The sequence below is a fragment of the Mus caroli genome, unplaced genomic scaffold, assembly GCF_978045245.1.
Source record: "Mus caroli unplaced genomic scaffold, Mus_caroli_1 scaffold_4, whole genome shotgun sequence".
Classification (NCBI taxonomy): Eukaryota; Metazoa; Chordata; class Mammalia; order Rodentia; family Muridae; genus Mus; species Mus caroli.
Genome location: NW_028227259.1, coordinates 75,992,007 through 76,005,793, shown reverse-complemented (window position 1 = coordinate 76,005,793; position 13,787 = coordinate 75,992,007). Strand labels below are relative to the sequence as shown.

At 44.2% G+C, this 13,787-nt stretch overlaps 1 protein-coding gene across 2 annotated transcripts in view; it reads right to left on the bottom strand.

Annotated features, from left to right (window-relative positions):
* Positions 1–415: 415 nt before the first annotated feature.
* The window catches only part of Cwh43 (cell wall biogenesis 43 C-terminal homolog), a 46,379-nt gene continuing 33,007 nt past the window's right edge, over positions 416–13,787 (bottom strand). Inside the window, exons 14-16 of one of the 2 annotated variants that reach the window (XM_085836195.1) lie at positions 11,674–11,735; positions 9,112–9,267; positions 416–950 (exon numbers count right to left, since the gene is read on the bottom strand). In XM_085836195.1, the coding sequence (XP_085692321.1) occupies positions 917–950; positions 9,112–9,267; positions 11,674–11,735 (252 nt within the window). In that variant the 3' untranslated portion in view covers positions 416–916. Of the gene's footprint in view, positions 1,040–9,111; positions 9,268–11,673; positions 11,736–13,787 lie in introns of both variants that reach the window. The other variant, XM_029477788.2, reaches the window with a different exon arrangement.

Below are 13,787 nucleotides of genomic sequence, written 5' to 3'. Positions count from 1 at the left end.
CTGGCTAGATTAGCTGGTTACTGAGCCCCCAGAACCCCCCTCTCTCTCTGTTACTTCCCACCACTGGAGTTATGGAGGAATGCTGCCACAACCAGGATTTTACAGAGGAGCTGGTGATCCAAACTCAAGAGAAGGCCTTGATGCTTGCACAGCGAGTTACTCACCCACTGAGCCATCTTCCCCAGTCCGTGTCGTTAAAATAATCACAAGTCAGTGGTTTCTTTTTTCCTGAGTCCTGTTCATTTTATTTTTTTTCCTCTCTTCTTTTTTTTTATTAGGTATTTTCCTCATTTACATTTCCAATGCTGTCCCCAAAGTCCCCCATACCCTCCCCCGCCCACTCTCCTACCCACCCACTCCCACTTTTTGGCCCTGGCGTTCCCCTGTACTGGGGCATATAAAGTTTGCAAGTCCAATGGGCCTCTCTTTCCAGTGATGGCCAACTAAGCCATCTTTTGATACATATGCAGCTAGAGTCAAGAGCTCCAGGGTACTGGTTAGTTCATAATGTTGTTCCACCTATAGGGCTGCAGATCTGTTTAGCTCCTTGGGTACTTTCTCTAGCTCCTCCATTGGGGGCCCTGTGATCCATCCAATAGCTGACTGTGAGCATCCACTTCCTGCTCACTTTATTTCTGGCAGTGCTAAGCATTGAAACTAGGGCCCCATGCACACAAGGCAAGCCCTTTAAACCGAGCTCCGGCTCCGGGCCTGAGCTTATCTTTCCTATATTATCACACTATTTTTTTTTAAAACAAAAGTAAGGTAGAGAGATGCCTTTATTAAACAACATAGCTTATGAATTGATGGGATTCTCATTGCCGGATGTCACTTTTCTCATTCTCTCTTTTTTAATTTAACTTCTGAAGTTCTTCCCATGTACTCTTCCATTTTCATTAAACTCTTCTTTTGGCTGTTACATACTTCCCCATTTGATGATGACTTCTTGCCTAAAAGGGTTCAAACGAAGTATTTGGGTGTATTCATGTGAAAATGATGGGTGTTCTCATAATTATGTCCTTCTTTGTAGGAGCCAAATCTAAAGAGAAAAAAAGAAAAAACTGACATGGGGAAATGTCACAGGATAGAGGTTTGTGTGTGTGTGTGTGTGTGTGTGTGTGTGTGTGTGTGTGTGTGTGTGTATGTGTGTATGTGTGTGTATGTGTGTATGTGTGTGTATAAGTGTGTATGTATGTGTGTATGTGTGTAAGTGTGTGTGTGTATGTGTAACAATAGATAGATCACTTTATACTTTTTTCTTACATTTACTAGATTGGCATTATTGCATGGTATATAAATATGCCCTAGTATGAGGTCAGTGAGGTGACAAAGTGAGGCTTTCCAATGCTCATGCCCTCACAGAAGCATCGATTTAAGCAATCATCCACAGACAAAATTACCTTCCCACAAGTTAAAGAATTCCAGTGCATGATAAAAGTACTGAAAGACGTGTACATCACCTAACCGCTTATTAACAGATGTACAATGCACAACATATGTGAGCTGAATGGCCTTAGCTTGTCAGGCCAGTCATTGTCACAGCTCACAGTGTTCACAGGCATGTAAGACTATTGAGTACCTTTCTTCTTTTGTAATATAAGTAGAACCTCTGGCACAGTGAAAGCTTGTCACAGGGATGAAGCTCCTGGGTCACTGACATGTCCCATGACTCGGGTGTGTAGTATGTATCTTCAGCAATAAGATCTTACCATCAGCTTCTGAAGGCAATGGTGGGAGCCTGTAATGTTTGGGGTAGGGTGCTCTCTGGGACTCTACTGACCAACAACTCAAAGGGATATAACCCATACTTGGCACTGGGCTCTTTCTTTGATAGCCTATGGTGTCTGCGAGAGGTACTATGTAGCTGAGAACACTTGTTGCTCTTACAGAGGACCTGAGTTCCATTTTCAGTACCCACATGATGCCTTACAGCTATCCTAACTCCAGTTCCAAAGGACCCTGAACGCTCACCGGACTTCTGTAGGCAACAAACACGCACGTGGTTCACATTCATATATGCAGGCCAAACACTTGCACATAACATAAAATCAATACATCCTTTTTGCTGCCCCCAGAAACTACTTAGTATTGGCATAGAAACAGACATGTCAACTAGTGGGATAGAACAGAAGATCCAGTTATCAGTCCACACAGCTACAGTCAGTGAATTTTCAACAAGTTTCATAGACTAAGCTGTACTACTAATAGTGATTAAAAACTGCATGATACTGGTATAGAGACAGACATGTTGGTCAATGGAATGGAATTGAAGTCACAGAAATAAACCCACACACCTATGGACACTTAATTTTTGACAAAGAAGCCAAAACCACACAATGGTAAAAAAGGAAGGCATCTTCAACAAATAGTGCTGGCCTAACTGGACGTTTGCATGTAGATGAATGCAAATAGATCCATATTTATCGCTCTGCACAAAACTCAAGTGCCAGTAGATCAAAGAACTCAACATAAAACCAGATACACTAAATCTGTTAGAAAAGAAAGTGGGAAATGGCCTTGAACTCATTGGTTCAGGAGACAACTTCCTGAGCACAACACCAATGGCTCAGGCTCTAAGATAAACAATTTAAAAATGAGACCTCATGAAACTGAAAAGCTTCTGTAAGACAAAGGACACCATCAATAGGACAAAATGACAGCCCACAGATTAAGAAAAGATCTTCACCATCCCTACATCTGACAGAGGACTAATATCTAAAATTTATGAAGAACTCAAAAGAGTTAGACACCAACAACCCAAATACCAATTTTAAAAATGGGGTACAGAGCTAAATAGAATTCTCAAGAGAGAAATCTCTAGTATCTGAGAATACTTAAAGAAATGTTCAATGTCCTTAGTCATCAGGGAAATGCAAATTAAGACAACTCTGAAACTCTGAGATCCCACCTCACACCCATCAGAATGGCTAAGATCAAAAACTCAAGGGAAAGCACATACTGGTTGCTGAAAGATGGTTTCTTAAACAAGTGATCCAGAGAAACTGAATTTCCACCTGTGGAAGGATGAAACTAGGGCCTCCCTCTGTGCCAGAAGCAATTCAGAATCGACTGGAGACCAGAACGTAAGTCCGAAACTTTGAAACTTCTAGAGGAAAACGTAAGTAAAGCACTTGAAGGTACAGGCAGGGAGAGGGGCTTCCTAAGATTCCAGCAGTACAGAAAATAACCAGAACTGGCCAGTGGCATTGCATAAAACCTGACAGTTCTGTGCAGCAAATGAAACCATTGCCAGGGTACAGCGAAAACCTCCAGAATTTGAAAAAAAAAAAAAACTATGCCAACTATTCATCAATCAGGTAATTAATATACAGAATAGATAGAAGAACAACATAAAATAAATATTAAAAATCATCCAACTAATTAATTGAGCTAATTAAGTGAATAGGTGCTTCTCCAAAGAAGGAACACGGAAAGTCAATACAATATTTGAAAAAGTCTTCAGTACCCTTAATCATATGGGAAATGAAAATGAAAACTGCCTGGAGATTCCATCTTACCCCAGGCAGAATGACTACTGTCAGGAAAGTACATGGCAGTAAATGCCAGGGAGGATGTGGAGAAAGGAGGATACTTCTGCTCTGCTGGAGGGGATGCAAAAGTGTAGAGCCACTGTGAAGTCAGTGTGGAGGCTTTCGGAAGCTAAAACTGGAACCACCATGGGACCCATCTATAGCTCTCCTGGGCACATACCCAAAAGACTATAAACAGGCATTCCACAGCGATCCCTAGAATACATGTATATCACCTCTCTGTTCACAATAGCTAGCAAATGGAACCTCCCTCAGTGTCTATCAACCTGTGAGTAGATTCAAAAATGTGGTATATACACACAATGGAATTCTATTCAGTCACAGAGAAAAACTGAAATCATGTCTTCAGAAAGTAGATACAACAGGAAATCAAATAAGCCAGATGCAGAAAAAAAAAAAAAAACAACAGATACTTCATGTTTAATGTGTGAAATACAGGTTGAAATGTGCATGTGCGTGTGTGTCCGTGTATGTGTGTGTGTTCATCTGTGTGTGTATGCATATTTGTGGGTGTGCATGTGCCATGCGCATCTCTGTGTGTGCATGCATGTGCAGGCGAGTGTATCTACACATGTATGTGTGTGTCTGTGTTCATCTGAGTGTGCTCGCGCGTGTTCCTGTGCATGCACATATTATGTGCATCTGTATGTGTGTGTGTGCGTGTGTGTGTGTGCATGTGTATGACAAAAGTTATAAAGGGGAGCAAGTTATAAAGGGGAGGAAGAGATGTAGGGAGGTTGAGGAGGTAGGGAAGAGAAGGTAATGAATACATGTGACAGAACATCTGTCTGGGGGAAGGAGAGTTGGAGGATAGCAGTGAGGATAAGAATAAATAGAATATAATGATATATATGTTTTTAAATGCCATAATGAAACCCATCACCTTGTATGCTAACTTAAAAGTTGGATTTAAAAGAGGTCTAGCTCAGTCAGTAAAACGCTTCTTGGGTATCATGGAGATCTGAGTTTGACACCTAGGACCCTCGCTTTAAAAGTCCAATGTGGATATTAGCCCAGAAACTCAGAATACCCAACACACAATTTGCAAAACACATGAAACTCAAGAAGAACGAAGACCAAAGTGTGGGCACTTCGCTCCTTCTTAGAATTGGGAATAAACACCCATGGAAGGAGTTACAGAGACAAAGTTTGGAGCTGAGATGAAAGGATGGACCATCCAGAGACTGCCGCACCCGGGAATCCATCCCATAATCAGCCACCAAACACAGACACTATTGCATACGCCAGCAAGATTTTGCTGAAAGGACCCTGATATAGCTGTCTCTTGTGAGGTTATGCCAGTGCCTGGCAAATACAGAAGTGGATGCTCACAGTCAGCTCTTGGATGGAACACAGGGCCCCCAGTGGAGGAGCTAGAGAAAGTACCCAAGGAGCTAAAGGGGTCTGCAACCCTATAGGTGGAACAACAATATGAACTAGTCAGTACCCCCAGAGCTCGTGTCTCTAGCTACATATGTAGCAGAAGATGGCCTAGTCAGCCATCATTGGGAAGAGAGGCCCCTTGGTCTTGCAAACTTTATATGCCTCAGTACAGGGGAACCCCAGGGCCAAGAAGTGGGAGTGGGTGGGTAAGGGAGTAGGGCAGGGGGGAGGGTATAGGGAACTTTTGGGATAGCATTTAAAATGTAAATGAAGAAAATACCTAATAAAAAATTGGAAAAAAAAAAAGCCCAATGTGGTGGCCTGCTCTTGGCATCTGGGTGCTGGAGAGGCAGAAACAGGCAGATGCGAAAAGAGTGCTGGTCCAGCTTATTTAGCCTAGTGAACTTTAGGCTAGTGAGAAAATATATTAAAAACAAGGACAGCTCCTGAGGAATTAGGAACGACACACCCAAAGCTGACCTGGGTCCACACATACTTCAGCCCCTGAAACAAAGGAACTGCTGTCTTCTGCTGCGGCACGGATAAACCTAGAGGCACTAGGACCAGTGAACTAATCAGACACATGGCGCTCAGCATCATCTCACCACGTGGGAAACCGAAGCAGGAGACTTGAGCCAGTTCTAAACCAGCCCAGATTGGATACCAAGTTCAAGGGCAGCCTGAGCTACATAGTGTGGACCCTATTTCAAAGAAAAATTTAAAAAAGAAAAAAGAAAAAGAAAAAGAAAGGAAGGAAGGAAGGAAGGAAAGAGAGAGAGAGAGAGAGAGAGAGAGAGAGAGAGAAAGAAAAGAGGAGGGAGGGAGGGAGGGAGGGAGGGAGGGAGGGAGAGAGAGAGAGAGAGAGAGAGAGAGAGAGAGAGAGAGAGAGAGAGATCTCAAGTAGAGCTTTTTAAAAGTTATCTTTGCAGAAGCAGTGAGCAGAGTAATAGTGTTTGCCTAAGGCTGCCTGGCAGGAAACAACAGGTCAAAGGATGCGATTTCAATTGTACAGGGTGAATAATCTGCTCTTAGGCATTGTGACTAAAGTTAATGATGCCGAGAGAGGAAGTCTTAAGTGTCGTGAGCAGGCCTCCCCCAACACCTTCATCACTCTTGTAACAGAACAAGAAAACAGACCCGCTCAGTCACAGCTGTCTTGGCTCAATCTGCAGTTGTGGTTCACTAAAAATAGTTTTTTGGGGGGGCTTTTGCCACACTCTTGGTATATGAAGAATAAAGAAAGAAAAAAATCTCTTCTGCCCAAAAGTTTTCTTTTCCGTTTAAAAAGTCATCTCATTCAGCAAAAAGATGGACTCTCTGCTGCCTGGTTTTATGTCAACTGGGTATGAACTAGAGTCACTTGAGAGATGGGATTCTCAATTAAGAAAATGCTTCCACAAGGTTGGGTTGCAAGCAAGCCTTTAGGGCATTTTCTTAATTAGTGATTGAAGTGGGAAGGCCCAGCCCATTGTAGTGGGGGTCACTGCTGGACTGGTGGCCCTGGGTTCTATAAGAAAGCAGACTTGCCTCTCCTCACCTGCAGCAGTTAGGAGAGATGGCCCTGGGGTCATGAGTGCAGGTGAGCTGGCCCTACCCTTTTCTGGCTGCAGCACACAGGGGAGTGGGCCCTGCATCTCTCCTGGGCAGCACAGCAGTGTTGGCCCTGGTAGATGGGGCGCAGGTTAGCTAGCCTTTAGGGTGAGAGCACGGGAGAGCTGGACTCCCAGAGAACTTGAGAGCAGAAGAGCTAGCCCTGCTCCTTCTCTAGCTGCAGTTGGAGAGCAGAGCTTGCACCTCACCTTGGCAATACAGTGGAGCTGACCCTGATAGCAAAGGCACGGGTGAGGGAGCCCCAAGAGTCTGAGAGCTGTAAGGAGTTGTAAGAGCAGAAGCCCCTCACAGACTGCAGCACTTGGGAGAGTGGCTCCCACGCCATGACTGGGCAGCACAGTAGAGCTGATTCTGGAGGTGTGAGTGAGCTAGCCCCAAGATCAGGAGGGCAGGAGGGCTGACCCCACCTCCTACTGATGGCAGCATTGGGTGGCCTAGCTGGAGCACTGCTGAAAAGCTCACCCTGGCAGTGGTGCAGATAAGGGAGAGCCAACACGATAACCAGCTCAGCTACCACCTAGGCCCGATCCAGGGCTCTGCGTTGGCCCACCCCAAAATCTATATCATTTTTGAACAGTCGGGCTGCGTGAAAGGGCCAGTCCTGCTAATCCAAACCTGCAGGATCTCCATGACACAGGGCAAGAACAGGATAACCAGGAGGAAGCTTGGTAGGAAGGTCCAATATTGATGGTGTCACAGAAGACAAATATCTCTAACCAGACCAATGACTCATTGCAATGAACATTTACAAGGGAAGATGTGTGAACAGAGGGGTATACTGTGGGGCACACCGTGACATACTACATCTTCCATGATCAGGTGTTTTCTATGCTTTGTTTTATTGTTTTGGTGGTGGTGGTGGTGATGGTGGTAATGGTGGTGGTGGTGGTGGTGGTGGGGTGTGTGTGTGTGTGTGTGTGTGTATGTGTGTGCTTTATTTTGATGTGGAGATTGCAAAGGCAAAGAGAAGATATGAGAGGACAGGGAGATGAGGAACTAGGATACATGATGTGAAACTCACAAAGGACCAATAAAAAGCTCAAGAAAGAAAGAAGGAAAGGAAGGAAGGAAGGAAGGAAGGAAGGAAGGAAGGAAGGAAGGAAGGAAGGAAGGGAGCTAGCTTAACAAGCCACAGAGAGCAAGCCAGTAAGCAGCACCCCTCCATAGCCTCTGCATCGCTCCTGCTTCCCAGTTCCTGCTCTGCCTTGATTTCCTCTGATGATGAACAGTGATGTGGAAGTATAAGTCAAATAAACCCTTCCTCCCCAACTTGCTTTTGATCATGGGTCTCATCATAGAAATAGAAACTCTAACATAGACACATGATCTGAAAGTGATACATGTTCGTGGGGATGCTCGGGCTAATGATTTGCATTCCCCTCTTTTCTCCAGCAAGAACACAGAGGCTGACCCCACCATCCCATATATACCCTGCAGACAAGAAACACAGCAACAAGGCAAGGCTGGGCTGGGTCTTCCCTCCTTACATTAATCTCTACACTCTGGTACACTTGTCCCCAGGAGGTACAAAGAAGGAAACTAATGAAATGTAGTTTTGTCCCTGAGAAAGTGACACCTGATGCAGCTATGAGCTACTAATGTAGAAATTTCCAGTGATAATAATGTCTAGGTCTCGCTCAGCTTGGCACGGAAGTCCTGTCTCACCTTCCGCTGTGGCGGAAAAAAAAACGGCATGCTTCAAATCATATGCTTGGCTACAAACAGATGTCTTAGATAACCACTATTAAAAACTAAAGCAAAGTGAAATTCAATAGCTGTTTCCCAGCAAGACACCTGCCTTGTGAGGGAACCGCCCACACTTCACTGCTTCCTCCGAGTGAACTGCCCGTTCAAACCAAGCCTCGTCAAGGGGAGTCCCAGGGAGTTGATTTGGGAGAAGACTCAGCCATGCCATTTTCAGATGCTCTCAGGCTGAATGGAAGGTTCACCCAGCAAGAAATCACGGCCACCCCGTGGTGCTAATGGGCTCCCTTCCTCCTCAACGGCTCTGTCACTGACTAGTCACTTAAGCCTAATGCCATAGTTACTCCTCAGCCTGAACATCCTCCTCAATAAAATATCCGTAAGCGCAGTTAACAACCCAATGAGTTAAACTGAGGTAACTCATAAAGAAGCTAGAACAGAGTTGGGGTATGGGAGCACTCAAAATATTCACTGTCATGGTCATGTTAATGATGGTGGTGGTGGCAGCGGGCGGTGGTGGTGATGCTGATGCTGATGGTGATGATGATGATGTTAGTGGTGGTAGCAGTTGTGATGATGGTGGCAATGATAACAGTGGCAGTGGCAGTTAGTTGTAATAATGAAACAATGGGATGTTTTCCCTGAGGCTAGGGCTACAATACATTTCATTACAGAAAGCCAAAATCATAACTTCAACCCATGGGTTATCATCTTTACCATGACTTCCTTCACTTGAAATGAGCCTCTAGAATCTACCACAATCTTGAGCATGTCTGAGGAGATACCTGGGCTCTGGGAGGGCATAGGGTAGCTTGTATCTGCTGTCTACAGGAGACAGGCACTCACTCAGGCACCCACTCACCTGGGGTTGAAGTGAATGTTCTTGGGGACTCCTCGGTGGTCTATGACGACTTTCTGGTTGTCTCTGTAATTGGCGGGATCATCCGGGATCCTGAATTTGGCCATCTGAATCTCAGAGTCACTCAGTTCTGCATGAGAAATTCTTGCATAGCCCAACCTGCAGTAGAATTAGAAATGGTTTCTAAAACATCTCATTATAAAAATACTCTAATGAGTACAGCAGAGGCCCAACCAAAACCCAGCGAACACTAATGGCTAGCACCTTCCGAATTAAGCTAGTTTCTCATTTCTAACTTGATTCTAAGTATCATGATTAGAATTAACTTGATTTATTACCCTAAATATTACGGAAATACTGTTTTCATAACATGATAAGTGAATAAGGAATATGGACATAGATTTAATTAACTCCACGTAGCACCCTCGCTTTACCCTTTTCCTCAAATGAATGCTCCGTCTACACAAACTGCTTCCCGTATAATTACGCTTTGAGTTAATAACAGGATTTCTTCAGACTGACAAGTGTGCATGCTTACATTTTTTTCTTTTCCTTTTCAAAATCCAAATACCTCGTGCATATTTCTAGGCACATTTCCTAGTCTAAAATCAAAGATTTTATATGTCTGGAGAAAAAGAAATGTCCACATCCTGCTTGGCTTCCAGCTCTCTGGAAAAGTCAAGACACTTCACAGACACTATCCAGAGAGTTCTCCGTGGAGTCCTCAGACGGGAAAATGGACTGACCACAGCCGCAAGAACTTCATTTCCATTCATTCACATCCTGCCTCTCCCAAAAAGGGCATTTGCATCGTTTTCAGTCGCTTAGGGGTTTGATGAAGTTGCCATGGCAACATTTGGGGGGCGTGTAGGAGATAAGATCAAGTCCTTGCTCCCAGAGACCATTTGCTCTAGTTGGAGGACAAATTAAACAAGTGTGTATGCAGAAAATCTATTGGGCAGTGGTAGATAAGTCCCGTGGGAAAGGACAGGAAGTAAGAAGTCCAACCTACTGGAAGGGCTAAAAAAAAAGGCACTGGCTCAGAAATAGACATGTGTATGGGGTTTGGGGAATCAACCAGGACTGAAGAAAGAAAGGCAATGGACTTGGGATAGAGGGGAAGCAGATGACCAAACCCTTTCTCAAACACACCTGTGAGGACTCGGACTCCTATCCAAGAGGGAGAGGAGGAAGTGGGAATCCATCAGATGGGTGAGGCAGAGGTGTGTGGTGGATGCTGTGTACAGTACACACCGTGGGGAGGTGGGAGTGGAGAGACTTGGGGAAAAGCAAAAGGAAGGGGGGCTTCAGCCAGAGTGGGGGGGACCTGTGAGAAAGAAACAGAAACAAAGATTGAGGGGGTGGAGGTAGCCCACCCTCCCATGACACAGAGAGGGAGGGACACAAGAGCTGTGCCCCTGTCAGATGGTTAATCTGAGCCGTCACAGGTTAAGGCTTTGGGTTAAGCTCCTGGGCTACAGCTCTGGGTCATTCTAAAGCGCTGTTCCCAGAGGCCTTTTTGGCAAATCTGGGCTCTTTATTTCCTGAATCTCTAAGATAGAACTTTTAACCTGCTTCTAGACCTTTGAGAATATACCTGGCTTTTATTTAAACCACCCACTCATTCTGTATTATTTTGCTGGGGCAACCAGGGTCGAGCAGTGAATAACCTATAACATACGCACACAGGTGTGCAAGCATGCCTGCATGCACACATGCCCACAGAGAAGCACCAGCTATCATAAATAACGCTGAGTCTTGATAGCTAGTCATTTTGTGCAACTTGGCACTGCTATACCCATTTCAATCTACCACCAAAGCTTGTTCTCTAGAATTCTGTGACGAACAAATGCTTGAATGCAGAATGAAATAGAAACAGTGTTCTCGATCATAGATATGAAATGATTTATGAAGTAGCATGCTCTTCCACCATCGCTCTTTGGAAACAATGAGCCACTAGTTAGGCTAGCTCTCTGGTAGCTATCCAAGAGCAATGGATGACCTCCTAGGGTCTTTGAGCTGGTGCTGTAACCAGAGTAACCTTTATAGCCCCTAAGTGGTTTCCTGGACTTCCTTCAGTAAGTACATGAGCAAACCAGGTGAGCCATCCAAGGGCCAATGAGGTCTCCATATGCTTATATTCAAAGTCCTTAAGAAGAGTCCATAGAACCTTACAAGATCCACTCCCCTCCCCAGTGTTCACCTGCTACCCTATCCACCTTCCAATCCCAACACATACTGCCACTTCCCTAGCATCACCCTTCAAACAGAACACACTTGTGTTAGCGCCTCTGTCCCTGTATCTGGAAGGGCCATCTCCCAATGGTACCTTTCTTACTGTGCCTTAGTTATACACCTTTGTGTTTAATAGCTTACAAGGCCCTTATGATACCCCTAACTTTGCTTAGCTATTTCTGTTTTCTTACACTATTAAATGCCAAAACTGTTAAATCGTGTAACCAACAAAATCAATGTTTATAAAGAAGAGCAAAAATGAATTGCCTCTGTGATGCGTTGCCATCTAGAATTCACAGAATTTTTATTTTTTTTAACACCAGTGCTCACCTGATCAGACCCCGGTACATGATGTACTCACACCATCTGTCTCCATCTGAGCTGTCAATATCCTATGCAAGAGCAGAAAGGAGAATGCTTAAAAGACAGAAAACAATGTTCTAATCTAATTGCTCAAAAAGACAAGAGAGAGAGAAAGAGAGAGAGAAGAAAGTGTGAAGTAGAGTGCAGATTGTCTCCTCACTGCCCTCCTATGGATCCTCCATGCCTGAGTAACTCATTCACGCTAGAGATGCTATCTGAGTGGCTTCTACGCCCCTCTCTATCTCTGCACTGGATGCTGGGAACACAGAACGATGGTAAGTCTGCAGCTGCACTGTGGTCTCGCCTCCTGCACCTCTCCAAACCTGTCAGCTCCAGCAGAACGGAGAGCCTTGACACCAGTCCCCAGCCCCCCTACCCAGACTCTGTACCCCAGCTGCACCCCAGGGCTTCAGTGGCTTGTTTGGAAAAAGCAGAGAGAAAGGATGAGATGTGGCCTGGCTTCTTCCTTTGCTCTCCCTTGCCTCCCTGTGCAAAGGGAATCCCAGCAATAGATCTTCTGCTGGGATTTCACTTGAAGCCTGGTGTTTTGTAGGTGCTTGGTCTGTTTACTAAATCAAATCATGGACAGAAACGCATTCAGGAGCAATCAAGAGTCTTTTGATGTTGAAGGCTTGAAACCAGACTCATTTTTCATCACTGAAGGAGAAAGGATTTTATTTTTCTATAATGTACTAGAAAAAAGTATAAATATGGAGATTTGCGGGTGAAAGAAGAAATCTCTTTTTCCTTCTTTTTAAATAGCCTATAAATAATATATTTATATTTGACTTTTCGTCACCTCTAAATTTTAACTATTAAATTTTAACTTAAAATATAGTTTATATTACTACAAATGTGCCAGACTATTTATGATTTTTATTTGCCGCATGGTGTGTACCTGACTGTTATTCTTAGTTATTATTTATGTTGTTTACTCCATTTGTATACAAAAAGAAGTGTAAATAAATCGTATAAATTAAGTTTAAATGTTTAATAACCATAAAAGCAAATAAATAAAAGAAGTGTTTGGCTTGCCTTGGGAAAGAAATAGTAATTTAGTCATTCAGCTATACATACTACGGCTAATCAGCTATACATCTGTTTAACTGTTATTTTACTCCATTAGAATTTAATACGATGTTGTAAAAATTTAAGACTAGAGAATTTAATTACTCATTTCTTAAGGAGAAAAATCTGTTCATCCAAGCATATAAGATTAAAATTCCTCTGTATGTCAATGAACTTCCTGGTAGAAAAGCAATGTTAGAGACCATCACCAATCAAAACAGCTTTTAACCATTACACAGGAAACCAACAGAGGGTCAAACAAAAAGCCAGGTTGGAGACTGAGGCTGCTCCTCACACAGAGAACTGACAAACCGGTGATCCCAAGCCCTAGACTTCCCTTTCACTCTCCTGGCTCTTTCCTGAGAATCGGTGCATTCTCTCCCCCACCCCCCACCTCTCCATCCCATAATAGCTATCAGTTGAATGTGATTTGAACACATCCCCAGGGCTTCACAGGTTGGAAGCTTGGCATGGAAATTCTGTAGGTCAGGGCCTTGTCAAAACTGGCTAAGTCAAGGGAGCGACTCCTTCAGAGGGGATTCGTGCTGGTCTCACAGAGCCAGTTAGAACCAGTTACATCAAGCTAGCCCGAGCCAGCTGTCAGAAAATGAAGCTGTCCCCTGCGCTTGCCTCTCTCTTCCTGGGGCCATTTTCAGTACCTTTCATCTGATGCAATGGGATGACCTGACTAGATTAGGGCTGCCTGATCTTATAATGTCAGCCTCCAAAACAATAAGGCAGGCAAATGTCTTTTTCACAGACTACCCAGAACCAGGTACCCTGTGATAACACAACCCAGAGCAACAGAGTGCAGTGTCCTCTGGCACTTCTTAAAGGACTCAAGGAAGGTTGCCCACACCAGTGGCTTAAAGGACTGCCTGGATTCTTGATGCCCTGTCTCTAACCCTGATTAAGCTCCTGGATTCTAGATCTCTATATCCTCTTGCCCTCCGGATATCTCTCCACTAGGCCACACACATGCCTTAAATTCATCTGAGTTCCTCTTTTTTGCA